Source organism: Pezoporus occidentalis, unplaced genomic scaffold (assembly GCF_034315485.1).
Source record: "Pezoporus occidentalis ecotype Australia unplaced genomic scaffold, CSIRO_AGI_Poc_V1 ctg17, whole genome shotgun sequence".
Taxonomy (NCBI): domain Eukaryota; kingdom Metazoa; phylum Chordata; class Aves; order Psittaciformes; family Psittacidae; genus Pezoporus; species Pezoporus occidentalis.
In genome coordinates this window covers 1589828-1608356 of record NW_026913531.1, presented here as the reverse complement: position 1 = coordinate 1608356, position 18529 = coordinate 1589828, and the positions used below count along the sequence as shown (strand labels likewise).

At 43.0% G+C, this 18529-nt stretch overlaps 1 protein-coding gene across 1 annotated transcript; it reads right to left on the bottom strand.

Annotated features, from left to right (window-relative positions):
- Nucleotides 1–5672: 5672 nt before the first annotated feature.
- YEATS4 (YEATS domain containing 4) lies at nucleotides 5673–11406 on the bottom strand. The gene is made up of 7 exons (XM_062613707.1): nucleotides 11272–11406; nucleotides 10974–11093; nucleotides 10181–10247; nucleotides 9988–10082; nucleotides 8393–8485; nucleotides 8228–8315; nucleotides 5673–6262 (listed from the first exon to the last, which is right to left on the bottom strand). Exons 1-7 carry the CDS (start codon nucleotides 11320–11322, stop codon nucleotides 6093–6095), a joined length of 684 nt encoding a protein of 227 aa, XP_062469691.1. The 5' UTR covers nucleotides 11323–11406; the 3' UTR covers nucleotides 5673–6092.
- Nucleotides 11407–18529: the final 7123 nt, after the last annotated feature.

Sequence of the window (18529 nt, the reverse complement as noted above, 5' to 3'; positions counted from 1 at the left end):
AAAGCTGTGCAAAGCAGCAGATGCTTTCATCATTTCCAAACACACTGTTAGGAGAGCAGTGGAGTCCAGTCTAAGTGCCTATGCTGTTTCTTGCCTCACCATGCAAATGTGCTTAACCTGGAGCAGGAAGGAAAAAAATCAGTTCAAATTTGTTCAGTATATAGATTTGTTCTACTTAAAAGGTGCATGGCTTCTGAAGGTAATAGGAAATTAACTCCATCTAATTTAGATATGTTCATTTACTAAGGATCTAACCCTTTTCTGAGATGGTGGCTTTATTCAGGTTGAAGAAAAGCACTGAATTTGTATTCTCCAATACCCTAATTAATAAGTCTTGCAGAGCTGACTGTCTGCAGCTCACTGTGAACAGCAGCAGTAGAGAGTACTTTTATGATCTCATGGTTAAGAACATCTAAAACCATGAGATACAGGTTCAGTCTTCCTCAGGATTATTTAGCTTATGGAGTGAATGCTTTAACTACTACATAGACTTACATACAGAAACAAGGAATAACTCCAGAAGTTAACACAAGCCCCTCAAACCTAAGTTTTCAAGATTCTCCATATTACCTACTCAGAGTTCAGGTGGCTTAGGACCCGAATGGAGCTTTAAGTGGGACATAGTTATCACTTGAATCAGGACAGTGAAAAAAATGACTTGGATTAATTCTTGCTTTAATAAATACAGACAGGAAGAGGGAGCCACATGCTAGCCCTGCTACATTCATAAGACTCAGGCCATGGAACAGCTGCAGCACTATCAGTACTCCAAAAACTCACCCTGTAACAAGATTACATGCATAGAGGCATAAACCTTGTTGATTTTTGCCACCTCTTAATACCTATATTTATCCATCATGCTAGTGCTTAAAGATGCAAGCTAAGAAAATATGATTTCACTGTGAAGTGATTTCAGATCTTTTGTTCAGAGTCATTAAACTGAAGTGCTGTTTTGTCTGATCAGTTCAGCAGGTGAAGACCTTTTTAGCCATATGTCTTCGTTTACTGCTTCTATGAATAAAGATACAAGAACGTTTCACTGAAAAGCTTTAGAAGTGTGTTTATATGAAACCCATGCATTTGAATAACATCATAGATCAGAGGTTAAATAAAATACGTTATTTGAAATAAGACTGAATTTTAGAGTAGGAAAAATGTGAGATTTGCCAGACATTGCAGAATTAGGCACTGGGGGAAAAAAACTATCGATCCCTTCGGGGGGAAGTATTGGCAAAGCAGAAGCCAGTAGATCAGATGGAATTTGTTTCTCTCTGTGGGAATAAGTGCCAGCCACTCATTTAACACATGAACACCTTCAAAAGTGTAGTAATTACAAAGGAGGGAGTAGGACAAATACTGCATTTTCCAATGCTAATGAGTTCTTTTTATGGCCTAATCACTAGGCATTGGAGAGGTTTTTCCTAAGAAATTTGAAATGTAAATCTTAATTTCAGATGTGTCTTGGCTATTTGCATAGGCCAGCCTTTCACTTAGAAACTTAAATGATTTCATGTTCCAGCTTAAAACATTTTAAAATGGAAATAGTATAAATGTATTGTAAATGAATGTTAAAAATTAACCCAAACTCTCTTCTTTCCTTACTTAAGCTGAGATGTTCTTCCCTACTGTATTTGGGAAAATTAAACATTTCACCATGTTTGGAAGCCAAAGGTTCATTCATAGTGTTCATTAAGCAAAGAAGCTTATGAACTCTGTCAACATGAAGCTTAAAAAAGGAATTACTTTTACTTACGGAAAATCCTGCCATTTTGCACCTGCAGTTGAGTGCAAGCAAGGTATACAGTCCAGTCCCTAACTTACGTTTTGTTTGTTCATATTGTCATGCAATCTCAGCCTGAAAGAGCAAAAAAACCAACCTGAAACCAGCCCCATAGATTCATATTTTGAAAGCTGCTTCCCTTGCCCAAGTGAATAAAAATTGCGAACATTCACACTTCTTTTGCTTCCTGGCACAGCACATTTGATTTGCTCACAGGCTGCTGGACAAACTACAAATACACCTTGTCTAATCAGATGATCAAGTCTCAAAGCAAATGAGGGCACCAAAGATATCACCAATCTTCCAAAATCTCAGTAGCTAAAATGCTGTTGAGACTGGAGAATACTTTGGACATCCCTGCCACCTGGCGTTTGGGAAACCACCTCATGTCTGAAAACAACCTGAATTGCTCTTAAGTCTGTATTCCCATTAAGAAGCAAACAAACATTGATGTATTTAATATGGATTAAAAGCATAAGCAGCAAAAGTGTCCTTAGGTTGGTGTTATTACCAGAATCTGTCTAGAAAGAAAAGGAACAGGATTACTTAATGTTCCTTCCAATCCCACCTCTGATAACCACAAAAATTCTCAAGTAAATCTTTGAATTCAGTGTATTTACACATCTCCTGTCAGTAATGACACTTTTGATGAGAAACCTCCCTTACACAGCTTCACAGTCTGCAAGGTACAGCGTGCCAAGCCCAAAGGCAAAGGAAAAAAGTTGTATGAGGTAGAGCTACATAAAAAAAGGACTAGCAATAAATAACACTGAGCAGTAAATGAGTAAGCAGGCAGGGTCTGAAATTACTGTGATGACAATTAACATGTCTGAGCAAAATACTTAAAACCCCCAAGGCTGTTTAGTGGAAGTGGCAATGACACTACCACTTTTGTATGTTTGATGCTTGAAGGAAACATTCTTCATTGGCAGCATTGATCACATTAAGCATAGAGACTGAGATAAACCATGTTTTATCTTTACCTGTGAAAGGGTTGTTTCAAGTGGGGTCTAAAGCTCCAGTGTGGGCAACTGGAAAAATTACTGTGCAATTCAGTGATGATCAAACTGTACCTATAGCACAGTGAGGGCTGGGTTTTTTTTTCCTTTCCTTTGCAAACCAAATTGAAATACATCTGTGTTTCACCATTGTAACTCTGGATGAAACCACAGTCTAAAGTCAGTCTGAGCAGTACAAATAGCTAGCGTGTAAGTGAGCACCCCTGGCAAGCATGAACTGTAACTGCCTGGAATCGCTTCTTTGAATGGCTGCCAAAAGTAGAATGTAGCGGTTGGGTTTTTCTGCAGGGCAATGGAGGTCAAATACAACTGTGTGTTTGGTGTCCCACTATTTCAGTTCTAGGAACTCTGAAAATGATATGCACTAGAAGGTCAGCTCTATATTGTACATTTACTGTGTACATATACTATCTCAGGTGCTTGCATCAGCATCTCTTGTAATAGCAGAGCACATAGGTTACGTTTGGACCTATCTATTAACTGAGAACCAGGCACCTGCATGGAGAGAAGGTAGCTAGCTATAGCTTTACTTGTGAAATGCAGGGAGGTGGGTTTTTTCCAGTTATTCTTAAGCTGATATTCTAAACCTCTTAATTCTCATTAACTTTTCCCAGGATTTAATTACTGCCTAATGCAGGGCTCAGTGGCTTTCTCACCATCTGAAAAAGTGCTTTCTAATGAAAGCACAGAACATAAGAAGGAACTTTATAAAGCAGAAGATATTCTTCCTGCTTTCTATCAACAATAACTGCTCAGCACAAACAGATGTTAGTAATATTTTTTTGCCTTACTATTGATGGGGAGAACTAATGACTCTTGTATGATCTTTACAGAGAGCATAAAGGGGAGGAAAAAGAAATACAAGAAGTTAAAGGAGAAAACCCCCTGCTAACCACAGGTAAAAATCATGTCACTGGCCTAGCATGTCAACAGCTACTAACAGTGGGTCCAGGATCATTGCTTCTGTGACGTTGAACACTAGGCTATTTATGGGATATTTAAAATATGTAAACAAAAGAATACTTTAAGCTCTTATGAAAATGTTGGATTCAAAAGGTATCACTGTTCTCTTCTGGTCCATTCAAGCCTGTTGCAGCAGACCTCTTTTTGTTAGTCACAGCTCTTGCAAACCTCTTTAATATTCCATCTGATTTACTCAACATTAGTATTATTCTGTCAAATACAAAGATAATAGTGTTGCATATAACTTAGTACCATGAAACCTGTGCTTTCCATTCCTGTTTTGGTTTCACCACACACAAATGGACCTTAAAAATCTCAGAAAATGGAATAAATCTGCAAGAAGCTAAAAGAAGACACCCGAACTCACTTCACACTAACCCTACTATTTTGTTCCTTAAATATCTGCTACTGATGATTGTCAAAGATAATAAAGCAGCCAAATAAACCCTTTGGATAATAAGGTATCATCAAAGAAAATGGTATGGATGATTTTACTTTTCACTAAAAAAATGTGAAATGCATGACATTACACATGGAGAATGTATAATACACCATGGCCCACACGAGTCTTATTTTCAGAGCCCAGCTCTGACAATGGCACATTCTACTGTACTGAAATTGCCTAACATTCTCCTTCAGCTGCTGCTTGAAAGGAAATTGACTCCTGAATCAATAAACCAAACCAGTTAGGTAGCCGGAAAATCTGGGATTTGCAGAAGGCTCTGAGTGGACACACTGGCACAAGCTGCTCCCCAGTCTATGTGCATACATAATATCTAATAGCTAAATATGCCAAGTTTTAACAGCTGTTTTCTTAACGAAAAACTGAAGTCTACATATTGAGTGTTTAAACTGTTTCAGTTCTAAATCTTTACCAAGCCATGGTAAAAGCCAATCAACAATTGTTTCAAATATGAAGAAATGTGTACTTTGTTTTCAAAGCATTGACAATATTTGTTTTCTACGGGAAAGTGAATGTGGGATTTTTGACTCTAATGCAGAGTTAACTGCAACACGGCATCTTGAAGCTGTACAAAAGGTGCCCAAGCCTTTTCAAACCCTGAGGTAGCACCATCCCTGTTCAGCTATTTTACCTGTACAAAAGGAAAAAAAACCCAAACATGGATATGTTACAGGCAAAATAAATACGTGAGAGCAACAGCTCTGCAGACAGGCACGTCAGCGCAGGAGGGCAGGAGGTGCTCCAGGTGCCACAGCAGAGATTCCCCTGCAGCCTGTGGTGCAGCCCACGGTGAGGCAGCTGTGCCCCCTGTAGCCCATGGAGGTCCTCCACTTGCAGCCCAGGGAGGACCCCACACCAGAGCAGGGGGGTACCCAAAGGAGGCTGTGACCCTGTGGGAAGCCTGCGCTGGAGCAGGGCCCTGGCAGGACCTGTGGCCCCATGGGGAGAGGAGTCCACACTGGAGCAACCTGTTCCTGAAGGGCTGCACCCCTAGAGCAGCGTGTGAAGAACTGCAGCCTGTTCAAGGACTCACACTGGAGATGTTTGTGGGAGGCCCAAGGGAAGGACTCCAGGCTGGAGCAGAAGAGTGTGAGGAGGAAGGAGTGGCAGAGACAATGTGTGTGATGCACTGGTGGCAGTACAGTGCAAATATTAACCAACGTTCCACAAAACAGGATCGGAACAATTTCCTGCTTCTGATCACAACTTGCGTAACTGCTGCATTTGTATGTGCTAACGCAGGTGTCGGGCTAGAAACTCTTACTGCAGATATAAGTTGTTATTTAAAGTGCTGTCTTCAGTGTGCTGATACCAGACAAACATGCACAAATCACTGTAACCAGACTTAAGCAACTTGCATACCATTATTATTTCAACGGCTGCCTTAAATCAGAGCATGCTGTTTACAGCTGTTCTTGAAGCCCACAACTGCACAGAGACAAAAAAATACTAAAAAACCACATATTTTATTTTAGCATTAAAGATGCATCTCTAAACCATCAATACAAAACCAAGTAAAAAAGTAAACACCTGCATTTTGTGAAATCACATTGAACTAATACGAGACTTAATATTAAGTTTTCATATACCACTCAAATGCAGTTTAAAAACAAACAAAACCAAACAAGTAGCCTGGTCTCCAAGACACCTTCTACCAGAAATAAACTGTTGAGTATCCACAGATTTTACCTACAAACCAAGGATACCTTCCTCTTCTTCCATGTATGAAGTCAAGTCACACACTTCAATCACCTGCAAGTGACATCTGCATAGTCTCATTTACAGAACTGAAGAGAACGCATACAATGTCATGATTGAAGAAGTCCTTCCACTTTCAGTATAGGCTCTTGTATCAAGTCAATGCTTGTCACATATCCTTAGACTGATCATCTTCTTCAAGTTTTCTGATCTCACTCTTTAAACAGTTGATGGTTTCACGACTTGCTTTTAGTCTCTCTTTAAGGTCAGCAATTTCAAAACTAGTTTTCTTTTTGGCAGCTTCCAGCTTTTCCCTGGTTTTCACTTCAAGATCTGCAACTGTGGTGGCAACAAAGAAAAATGAACACTGTGAGTACCATGAAAAGTTGTGATCATGTTTTTTTAAATTTGCAACAGATACAATTTGGATGGGGTGTCCTGGAAAAAATGTATTTTAATGTATTTTATAAATAAATTATATTGCTGGGCCTCATTCAGCCAATCAGTTGTGTGGATGGAGTTATATAATTCACTATATCATAAATAATTTTCCAGAGCTTTTTAAAGATTAAGTGGGAAAAATACCAAAAATCCTGACATGGTAACAGCAAATAAATAGGAGATTACAGAGAGTTACAAATAATTTGTATGTGGTGCCCAGTGCCAGGACACGAGGCCATGGACACAAACTGAAACACAGGAGGCTCCATCTGAACACCAGGAAACTCTTTTTTGACCAAGCATTGATGTAGGCTGCTTTAGGTAGGTTGTGGAGTCTCCATCCATGGAGATATTTAAGAGCCATGTGGACACAGTCCTGGGCAACCTGCTGTAGGTGGCCCTGCTTGGGCAGGGTGGAGGGAGCAGATGACCTCCAGAGGTCCCTTCTCCAGCCATCCTGTGACTCCTTTTCCATGTACTGTAACCACTTTCTCTCTCTGCCTTACTGGAGTTTATGTATCTAAAAGACTTAGTTGTGCTGCCACTGCTGTTATGAATATCTGACATTAGAACGTCTCAATCTGCTTTGCTGAGATATTTTTAATTTGCTCATGCACAAGTTTTTGGACAAAGCTGGCAAAGCCAATATACCAGGGAGGCCATGGATATCCCTTCCTATTCCAGACATTACATAATCCTGGATCACGGCAAAAAAACCCAAACAACTTAATTTTTACCTGCTTCAGTAGCACATTTTAAGGGAATATATACCACCAAAAACCAGTAAAATTTCTATCTGCTCTCAGGAGAAACATCCAGAAATTTTAGTGAGAAAAGTTTAAATTTGGACAATACTTTCTTATTAAAGATCTTCTACACATAAACCGTAACAACATGCAACATAAGGAAAATCCACCTCAAGACAGGCTAAACAGATGCAGAAAATACAAGTAGCTCACAAGTCCACACACCCAAACAGACATAAGGCAGATGGGAACCCAAACTTTGTAGAGCTCCAAAATGATGGCTGTTCTTGGCTCCAGACACTGACTGCCCAAAACCACCCAGTAACATGTGCTGTCAGGGGCACATGCAGATGAGCCAAAGGCCTGGTGAGCTGGCCTATGTTGGCATTAGAATTTGTAATAACAAGGTAGGGTTTGGGCTCAATAAGTATTACATTTGCTTTCTGAGTACTAAAGAGATGAAATCCAAATATTGAGAACAGAAACCTTCACTAAGTACATCCTAGTTTATGAATTACTGTATTTTAATTTCCTTTCTTCAATTCCCTTAGTATTCTGATTTAGTTTTAAAGACAGATTAAAGGACTCAAAGAACATTAAGCTATACTTAAGAAGCATGTTATGAAATTACCTACACTTAAAGAATTAGAAGGGAAAAAGGTAGAGCTTTCAAGACACTACTCTATCCCCAAAGGGTTGCTGCTTTGACTCAAACAGTACCAAATGTTCTGTATTTCAGTGCTTAAAGTGTGATCTTTGCATGCAGTTAATATCTAGATGAGCTAAACACAACTGTACCATGCACGGTGACCTTGATTTATTATCTGGTTTTACTAATTTCAAAGATGTTAAACTGGATGTAGATCATGTCAACATCTTCATAGTGAGTAATCCTTAAGTTGTGTTCTTCCAGCAGGTACACAGACCAGGAAATCTTAGAAGTTTTTAAATAAGCATTAATATCTTTGCAAAAGTCAAAGATAATTTAATGCAAAACCACCATTTTTTAGCAGCATCCAAGACCACTGTACTGTTACAGCCCAGAAAAAAAAAACACTAAAAGCAAAACCAACCATTGTTCGTTTCTAAGATTAAAGTATTTTCATTTTCAACTTACACTCTGTTTCATGCTTATAAGCACCTAACGTTAGTTGACGAGACGTTGTTAACAGCTGCTGCATCATTGCAGTAGGATCTTGAAATATCTAATGAAGGAGAGAAATACATGGTATCACTAACGCTCTTCAAAACAAAGTGAGGATTATGTTGAAAACTTCCATACCATTTCATCATAGAATTCAGAAACTACAGTTTTCTTTCCCAGAATGGCATTGGTATCGGACTGAAAAAGCTTCAGCAAGTGATACAAGGTTACCTGTACAAAGACAGCAGCTTATTAGATTGACAACTGTAGAGAAATACAAGTCATCTTCTGGATATCAACAAACAGTATTTGTTCTTACTGAACAATTGTATAGGATTTAAAAATCTTTCAGGAACACAACAATAAATGTCATTTAACTTTAGAATAATTACTAAAGTTTAATATGAATCTTTAAAACACACCAACTACCCAGAGTTACTTTAAAGTACTTTAATATGATAATTTTAAAATATTTTAATGATACTTTAAAAATGCCTGGGCAAGTATTTTAGGATCAGTGTAGAAAAACTACCAAGAACACCTTCTCTTAAACATTTCCGAACAAATGGTTTCCTTCAAACCAACTCTCCCAATTAGAGAGTGCTTTCTGTGACTGTGTCAACCCTTCTTGTGAAAGAAAAACACCAGGAGGGGACTGTGAAGAGCTTCTCACTGAAGTTTCGCTTTGCAGCATTACTCTTCCATTACACCACTGCAAATGGCAGAAGCCAGTGAGGAATGGAAACCCTCTGCCCATCCCTGAGGAACCACTGACCACTTGAACCACGACCTGGGAAGGGGACACAGAGTTCTCCCCTTCCATGAACACACTTGTGAATGGCTGGGGAAGAGAGTGACACCTGACTGGTACCTCCTGGAAAGGAAGAACCTGACAGGCACTGAAACAGCCTTCCACCAACAGCAGCAAATTAAAAACACACCCAACCAACTTTAGGACAGCTTGGTGAAGCTGTGAAGGGAATTAATACCACAAGTCAGGATGCTGCCGAGCACAATGGCACAAGAAACCCTTTCTAGTCTACTACCAATTATCACGTATTTAAGAAAAACTTAACAGTTTGCCCCTCATCTGGCAAAAAATGGCTAAAGCAAAAGGATCACAGCAGAATGAACTTAGTCCTTCCAGAAATAAACAACCCCTTCCCCTAAAATATGGCAACTGAGTTTCCTACCTAAGCCTAAAACAAACAAACCTGCAAGATACACCGAAAACGCGGAATGGGAAGAATGGGAAGAAAGAAATTCATTCCAATGATTTATGCAACTAGAGATGTGCCTTATCCTGGTTTTGTTAGGAAAGAGACTACTGCTAGCATAGTAGCTTGGCTGTCTTCTGACTGGTTTTGACCCAGTGTGATAAGACCAAGAACAAAAAAAAGAAGACAAAATAATTCAAGTACCCTAGAACTAGGAACCTACATGGAAGAAAAATCCTTAGTATGTGCTCAACCCAGGTAAGGTGCAACACGTGGTCACGTATTAGCAAATGTCAAGAGAAGCCAAGCACAGGCAGAGCAGATACCACAAACGCAACAGTAAATAAAGCACAGAAACAGGAAAGCATGGCCAGTTTTTCAATACATCTCCTACGGGCACAGGCTCTATTCATTCCGTGGCTGATGGGGCTTATTTTGACCAGCAATATCCATCCCACAGCTCAGCTTCACACCACCGCAGCAAATTAAGCACTGATAGAAGTTCATTGTACTTACAGGCCTTTCATTTGGATCAATGAAAAATATCTTAATGATGATCTCAAATTCACCCCAGCCTGTTTCGGTGATTTCATACGGTGGTTTGGTAACAACTGCAGAAGGAATCACAGAAGTGTTAATATGGGTGAAAGCTCCCCAGTGGAACTAGTCAAAATCCCAATTGTAGGAGCAAGCCAGGTGCAAGACCCACCTCTCAAGGGGTTCCCATAGCTCTCATGCAACTTGAACTGGATTTTTTTCACATAGGCTGACATATCCTAAAACAGAAACGCTGTTATTCCTGGTGGTTTACACAGCACACCAAACTACTGGTCATCATCCACAGAATCAGCCAGGCTGGACAAGACCCTTCAGGTTATTAAGTCCAACCTTTATCCCAGCACTGTCAAAGACCACCACTGAATCAAGGCACTGGGGGCCTCACCTCTATTTCCAGGGATGGTGATTCCACACTGCCCTGGGCAGCCTGTTCCAATGCCTGAGCACCCTCACTGTGAATAATTTTTTCCTAATATCCACTCTAAATCTCCCCTGGTGCGGCTTGAGGACATTACCTCTTAGCACTTAGGAGAAAAGACCAACCTCGCATCACTCCATCCTCCTTTCAGATACTTTGCAGAGAGTGATAAGGTACCCCTGAGCCCTCTCCAGACTGAACCCCCCCAGGTTCCTCAGCCGTTCCTCATCAGACTTGCGCTCCAGGCCCTACACCATCTCTACTGCCCCTTTCTGGACCTGCTCCAGCACCTCGCTCACTCCCTCCACCCATCCATCCTCCAGGCCCGTAGCTTCTTCTGACAAGCACAGAACTTCTTCTGACTTCAAGCACGAAAGTCAGGCAGTAAATCCACATGCTACTGCCTGCTGGCGGGTCTGTCACCCCTTTGTCCCGTCCTCACAGCCCTGCTTTTTAAACCCCCAATTCCCAACGCGGGGCTCGGCTTAGGCGGCGGGGTAGGAGCTGCCCCCCGGTCGCGCCTCACCTCGTTTCGGTAAGGCTTCACGTACACGGTCCACTGGTGAGTGTGCCCATCCTCTTCCCTCTTCTTCCCGAAGTACCGCGCCACGTTTCCGTACACGATCGGCTTCACGATGGTGACGCCCTTAAGCAGAGCAAAACCAGGAATAACCCACAAGTGACACGTTCCGACACGCGCCCGCAGCCCGACTCAGGCCGCATCCGCACGGAGCCGCTCCCGTCCCGTCCCGTCCCGCCCCGCCCCTCGGCTCCTCCCGCCCGCGGAGCTCCCCGCAGGCTCGGGGTCCGGGCCGGGTCCGCACCTTCACGCGTCCCCCGGAGTCAGGCCCGAACTCGGCCATTCTCTTGAACATATTGCCCCGGGGGGGCGCCGCCCGCAGCCGCCGCCCGCGCGCCGCTCCCGCCAGGCCCCGCCAGCTCCGCCCGGCACCGCCGCCCCCGCCGCTTCCGGCGGCGCGCTGCCGTCATGGCGCCGCGGCGGGCGGGGCGCGGCGCGGCGCTGAGGGAAACATGGCGGTGGCCGAGGGGCCGCTCTCGGATGCGGCCTTGGTGCCGTGGCTGTCGTGGCGTTACCTCACAAGTGCTCACGCAGCCTTGGCCATGGGTGTATCGCGGCGCGGTCCCAAGGGCCGGCACGGCGCCGGGTGGAAGGAGCGCTGCAGGGCGGGTGCAGCGGGAGGGAAAGGCCCGCCTAACACACAGGAAAGGGGTAAAAGGAAGGTGGCATCCGCACCGAGCTCCGGGACAGCGGGCTGAGTGCTCCAGAAATCTGTGTACATCTCTGGAATATACAGAATATCTCCTTCGGCAAGACACGAACCTGTTGTCTTCCAGACAACCGAAAGCTGTGTACTTCTCTTTCCATTGTCCGAGGGAAAGCGAAGAACTGCCCTTCAGCAACTCTGTTACCTGAATGAGCAGAGTAAGTCCAGTGAAGGAAGTCCACACATGATGGAAAGCAAACTGGGCTGCAAGAGGATGCTGCATCTCATGCATTTATCTTCACAAGATAAAATACAAAATGAGGTCAATGGTGGGACAACAAACTGGTTTCTGCCACTCTTTATGGCAACATATCTGCAACATATCTGCAACAGAGCTCCTTTGCTCATGGGTAAAGAACTGTGTCATCGCTGGTCTTCTCGGTAGACACGAGTTTTGCAGCAAGAGGGTTATCCCACCACAAGTTAGCAAGTTACGCTTCTGGTTCAGAATTGGACCAGGTTCAAAGTTGAAGGTTCTTTGGCTGAACAAGGTATTAAAAATTAACTGATGCTTAGGTGGGAGCGGCTTGTGCTGGTGGTCCTTGTCTTTGTCAAGACAAATCGGTTTATCAGGAGTGAATGCCTTTAAATCACAGCCTGCGGGAGGACTGGGGAAAACACCTTTCCCATTACAAAGGTGAGTAAGCACAGCCCTGTTTGAAGCAATGAACAGATTCCAATGAAGTCTGTTGAAACAGCAATGTGTCGCGGGACTTTTTGCAAGGTGCACAAGGGGTTCTTGAGGAATAGCAATAAAGGATTACACTTGTAGAGTTGCTTTAGAGTTGGCACATCTGTATAGATTAGAACAGCCCTCTTACTGCAAAAATGAACTCGGTATTAAGTAATTTCTACTTTTATAACCATTTTTAATTCAGTTAGCTGTGCTACTGGAATTTTCTAGGTCTTCTGTATGTTGTTTCCCTTCACCATTTGAACTGGGAAACAACCTAAGCACATCCCAAAGGAAGTAAAACTTGAAAGTTATTTTCAGTTCCAGATGATTCTATAAACGTGAAACGTGTAACTCAGAACATGCTGCAGTCACAGCTAAGTGGCTCTATTCACTACCCACATGTGCTCCAAGGCCCACCTCTGGCTGGAGCCAAAGAGTATTTTCCAACCTTAGTCTTCATGATGGATAGAAGGTGCCACTCTCTCCATTTTTGTGGGGTGCAGGGAGGAAAGCAGAAGTGAAGAAACTGCCTCCATTCATTGTCACTCACGCAGTCAGTCTAACACTCTCCTGCTGTAATACTAACTAGTAATAGCTCAGCCAGAAGCACTTTTTCAAAAGCTGTATTTAAAGATGCCAAATAAACAGCTTCTGACCATCTTTCAGATCCCAAAGCTATATGACACTTTGGGACTTCATCCTTTACTTTGTAGGTGTGACAACTCCCCTTGTGCTGAAAAGCGCCCCTCTTTTTCTTGGGTATTGAAAACATTCCCTTATTCCACATTGACACACAGCTAAAAGCTCACAAGCATCATCATTAAAAAGGAAGATCTTGCCTTGGAGCTAGCAAATTCCTGACTACATGTTCCCATCTAATCTGGCAGTTCTGACTAAACTGCAGAGAAGCAAAGATGTAATGAACTGCACGTAAGCATCTACCTGGGAGGCATCAGTCAGAGCAGTAGTAAAGGCCTGAAAAAGGCTGTACAGAAGTAAGCAGCTTGGCTTCAGCTTGGCCATGTTCTTTGGATGGGCTGATTTAAGAGTTTTATTTCTAAATTAATTCTGAGTAAAAGCCATAAAATTATAACTAAATGGAACAGGCAGGGGATAACTTAAAATTAGGAGGGCACAGTAGGGATCCCACCTGACACACACCCCAGCCCATTATTTTTCTGAAGTATCATACTGTTACCACTGTGAAGGAAACACCAAGGAAATGTTCCCGGGCCCCAGCTGAGATGGAGGCCAGCCAACAGATTGCTTTCATCATGATGGAGCATTTACACTAACGCAGAGAAACTCAAAATACAGCTTTTTATAGCTGCCAATAAAACACTGGCCTTCCCTGACCCTTTTCATTCAAAATAATTTATGTGTTAAAAAAGAAGCCATTGCACAGTTTCAATATTATTTCCTGCAGTTCCTCCTGCAGGGCTCTGTTGGCCATTCTGCACTATTCACAGTTTCCGTTACCTTTACACTATGGGTCTTTAAGAAAAGAGGAGGTGCGGACCTACATCTTGCAAAGATTCCAGGCTAAATGGCCGAGGAAAGCGAATGTAGTTTTAATTATGCACAGGCTCCAAATGACTTTCTGAGGTGGGAGCCCAAGTCCCTTACAGCTTGAGCCATGAATAGGATTCTGTTTGGGATGAATGGCCTCTGTTTTCATCCCTTCCCACCAGTGTGGAGCTGTAACACATCCTGGCAGAGACACATTTTTAAGTGAAGCACAGTCTGAGGATTGTAAGTGATGGTGAGGGCGGCTGCCCGTCAGTCAAAAAGTAGATGGCTAAACAGGGAAAGGGGATACCAGCACGCTTCAGAAATTACTTTTAAGCATCAGTTTAACCATTCTGAAGTACAATAGCTTTGTAGAGCTTGCTGCTCCTTCAGAGGTGAATGCTGCGTGTTCCACACAGGAACCCACTCATGGTCTTGTTCAGCCTGGAGAAGGCTCCGGGGAGACCTTAGAGCAGCCTTCCAGTGCCTAAAGGGGGCCCACAAGAAATCTGGGGAGGGACATTTTACAAGGGTTTGTAGTGACAGGGCAAGGGAGAATGATTTTAAACTGACAGAGGGAAGGTAAGATTAGATACTGGGAATAAGTTCATGCCTGTGAGGGTGGTGAGACACTGGCACAGCTTGCCCAGAGAAGCTGTGGCTGCCCCATCCCTGGCAGTGTTCAAGGCCAGGCTGGACACAGGGGCTTGGAGCAACCTGCTCTAGTGGAAGGTGTCCCTGCCCGTGGCAGGGGGGGTGGAACTGGAGGAGCTTTAAGGTCTCTTCCAACCCAAACTGTTCTATGATCTGCCAGGTTTGGAGGTGTCTTCAACTACAGCCAACATGTTCTCTGCCTGTGTGAATAGTATCTTCCAGTGTCAAGGAAAAGCTTCTTAGCATATTATACAAAAAAACACAGCAATTTAAGAGCAGCACACTTGAAAGGCATTCAAAATAATAAGTAGAAAGTAAGGCAAGAAACAAGGACTTTTTCATAAGGTGTCACAGCAAGGACAAAAAAAAATACTTATGCCTCTTTACTTTGTGGGAAAAAAAGGGAAGAAGCAACTGCCATCTTAAATTTAGGGCAGGTGGGGATTATCATATCTGGTTCTGCTGATAAAGCTCAGAATGGATCTGGTTATGTGGGATAAATGGCCAAGGTGTGGATAGCACAGTAATTAGATAAAAGAGGATCGCAGACAATTAATGAGATTGTGAATTAAGCAAAAAGGAGTGGCTTTATGCCACTAGATGGCAGGAGAATACCCTTTCACATCAATTCTGCACATTGCACCATACCCTTCCTTGTGTGACAGAACGCGGGGGGGGGGGGGCGCTGGCTTCAGCATTAGCAATATACGGGCTAAAATCTACTCAGTGAGTGCCAGTGTAAAGTATATCCATGTGCTCTGGAACAAGTGTTCAGACATATATATATTTTAAAACACCCCCATATTGGGTTATCAAATTGGGAAATCCGGTTTGAGAAGAAATTAATTTCCTCTATTTCTCACACAAAGGGCACAAAGTTTACAAGACTTGCAGTTACTGCGATCTGATGGGCAGCAGAGCACAAACAATTTTCTCCTCATCATTCAGAAGAGATGCTAAACAGGTTCAGATAATTAAAAAGGATGGCAACCTTCTACCTGCAGCAAAAAGACCTGCTTCTACAAATAAAAGTGGTCTGCAATTGTTTTTCACACCATCTCTCTGGAAGTAGAAAACAGCAGAGTAAGAAAGGTAGAAAAACTTAATGATCAGTTCCTTGACTACCATATACTTTGTGTCTCAGCATTAAAAGCATGGGCTGAACAGCATCTCGCTGTTTTCTATGTTATTACACGTATAAAAGATTTTCTCTCTGACTGCCAGCTCACACTTAACCAGCAAAATCTGTTCAGCAAAGCAAGAAACCCCAACATGTTCCATTTAGCTCCAGTCCTTCTCCCTGCCTCAGCCACAGGACAGCACTGAACCTCACAGTCTGTGACATCCTTGAAAATAAACCTGCTCTCTTCCCTGGCTGCCACTTCCATCAAAGAGCTTCTGTACCTTCCACAAACCCCTTCCATCATCTCCTGTTCAGTAAAGGGAATCCATTCTCACCCAATTTTCACTTCAGCCTCTTTGTTGCCTCTTCTATGCATCTCCCAACGAGTTACTTTTCCTGCATATGGAGCAGGCTTGTCGCCTCCCCACTTCCAGCCATTTACTTATATTTTTCAGAAGTCATCACTTGCTTTTGTATCTTCTAAGAGGCAAAACAGATAAACATTCAATGTGACTGATACATTTTCTTCCTCATGCAGCCCTGGTTAATCTGTCCACCTCTTACGAGACACTCTCCAGAGCAGCAGCTGCCTTACCTGCTTTCATAAAGCATGAATGAGCATCAAGTAGTCAAATTATTAACTATGTTTGGAATAATCTGTTGTTAGCCAAGATCCATTCAGAATGTTAAGTAGTGTCATGCTTCAAGTGCTTTAGGGCATGCCAACAAACTGTGAGAGGTGCTGAGTGTGCAGACTACATTCTTTTAATAAATACGCTATGCTACTGGGTGGTTATCTTTGGAAAATGCAGAGGTTAACCTGGAAAACATCCTTTCTCAGTTGACTACTTGATTTCTGAGAGTGTGATGCTACTGGCCTTCCAGAGGACACAGCTAGTTCCCAATGCAAAACAGAGGTTCTGGCCCAAAAATGATAAAACCAGCATTTCCTTGCCTGGCACATTATGATATAGTCTAGCATTTCAGGTTAAGTTGGTTATAAAGACACTCAGCTGCCTGCATCTGATTTCCTTGTAATGTCTGTAAAATCTCTGTGATCATGAGCTACAGATGCACCTACGGTTTACTTTACTCAGTCTCCACTGGACAAACTTACCTTTCACAGCTTCATACAGACTTCGCTGATTTTCGCTATTTGCTTTCTGTTGCTCCTCTTTTGCAACTTACCATCTCCCCTGGACCAGCTGCAATAGCATGAAGGACAGAGAACAGCACGAATACTGTGAACCTGAGAGTCTCTTCCCCACCCTGAACATAACAAGGGTCAAAAGGGACATTTCTGAGCGCTTACTCAATGTATGCTTTCCAGCAAGTGCTTAGGTGTCTTTCATTTCCATAAAGACAGATTTAAAACACTAAAGCCTCTCCCCAACCAGGAACACTCCTCTGTTGACAGGAAATGAAAAAAGATGCCAGGAAGTTCAGCAGTACCTTCAGTGAGGCTTCGGGTGCAACAGCAGCAGAAGAGAAGACTTCTCTTTCCAGAAGGATATCCTGGTGACTCTGCTGTGCCACTGCCTGGAATGCAAACCCTACAGCAGAACATCTGCACAAGAACTCCAGAGCTACCTCACAGAAACAGTTCCTACAGTCCAGAAATCTCCTATCAATTGCAGCTGGTGTAAGAACACATGGCTCATACAGGTGACTGTTTTAGGCTCCCCTGCTATACCTCACACATGCCTTCTACCACTCTCTCCTCCCAGGAAGCTGCCAGTCAGTATTGAGGGTCACACAGGTACTCAGCCAAGTACAGGCTGTGCTCAGGAACAGGTTTATCCTAGTGTGGGTCATTCTGGTTTTGCCATTTTTCCTTGCAGTCCTCAGAGGTCAGGGTAGATGGGAAGGGTTAGCACTGTCTTCTGAAGGCCAGTCAGCCTGCAGCCAAGAGGTGGCACAGAGGCTTTGGCACCAGTGAGACACTGTAGGAACACATAAGAACAATCTTCTGCAGAAGCCTGGATTCCAGCAGGATCTCCAGCTCATCTCAGCCTCTGGGCCTTTTAATCTGCAGCAGCTATTGAGAAGACACTGAAAAGGGTTGGACGCAAGGTTCTTGCACGTAAAATTGAGCATGGAATAGTTCTCATAAGCATTATAAAGGATGGTATTTTTCCCCAGAGAGCTTACACGGAAGAACACTCCTGCCCTGCCCCCCCCCCAATCCTCCCAGTAGTGCTTACCTTCCTCATTCTTCTGATACCATTTCAAATCACACCTTGATGATCTGGCATCCTGGTTAGGCTGACCTGTGCTGACACAATGAATTCATCCATGTCCTACTGAATCCTCACTGTGTTTACCTTAAGAGTGTACATTCTATGTTTTCGGGGCAGGATGCTTTACAATTCCCTCCCATTCACCAATGGGAACTGCTGAACAACCTAACCTGGAGGAAAATTCCAACAAGATACTTAAAGTCAAGAGTTAGCAATCATTTCCCTCTGTTCTCCACCTAGAAAGAAGCCTAAAGGGCCCTGACCCCCAGACACAGCTGATTACTCCTTCTCTCAGTCAGTGAAGCCATGTCATTAAACACTCATCAACCATGAAATTCAGACACAGTGCAGTAAACAATCGGTGGCCAAGTCAGTTTTGCTATCCTGTTGCTTGCTTACCATGCTAAGCCCTTTAGAGCAAGTGAATTTTACTTTCTTTAGTACAAGTTTAGAGCACTAGCCAATGAAATTCAAGTTAATTTTCTAATAAGCATTTTGTTTATTCTAAACACATCTGCACAATCAGCCACCTTAATTCACTCACAAATCAGGTTTAAATAAACTCATTAATGTTGTGGGTTTCCAAGCCAATCA

Excerpts from the sequence above, each read along its gene's own strand:
- YEATS4 (XM_062613707.1), bottom strand. The coding sequence starts at position 11,322 with ATGTTCAAGAGAATGGCCGAGTTCGGGCCTGACTCCGGGGGACGCGTG. Across the intron at positions 8,316-8,392 it reads CTGAATTCTATGATGAAATG|ATATTTCAAGATCCTACTGC; the intron begins GTATGGAAGTTT and ends CTCCTTCATTAG. Across the intron at positions 6,263-8,227 it reads TTATAAGCATGAAACAGAGT|TTGCAGATCTTGAAGTGAAA; the intron begins GTAAGTTGAAAA and ends TTGCCACCACAG.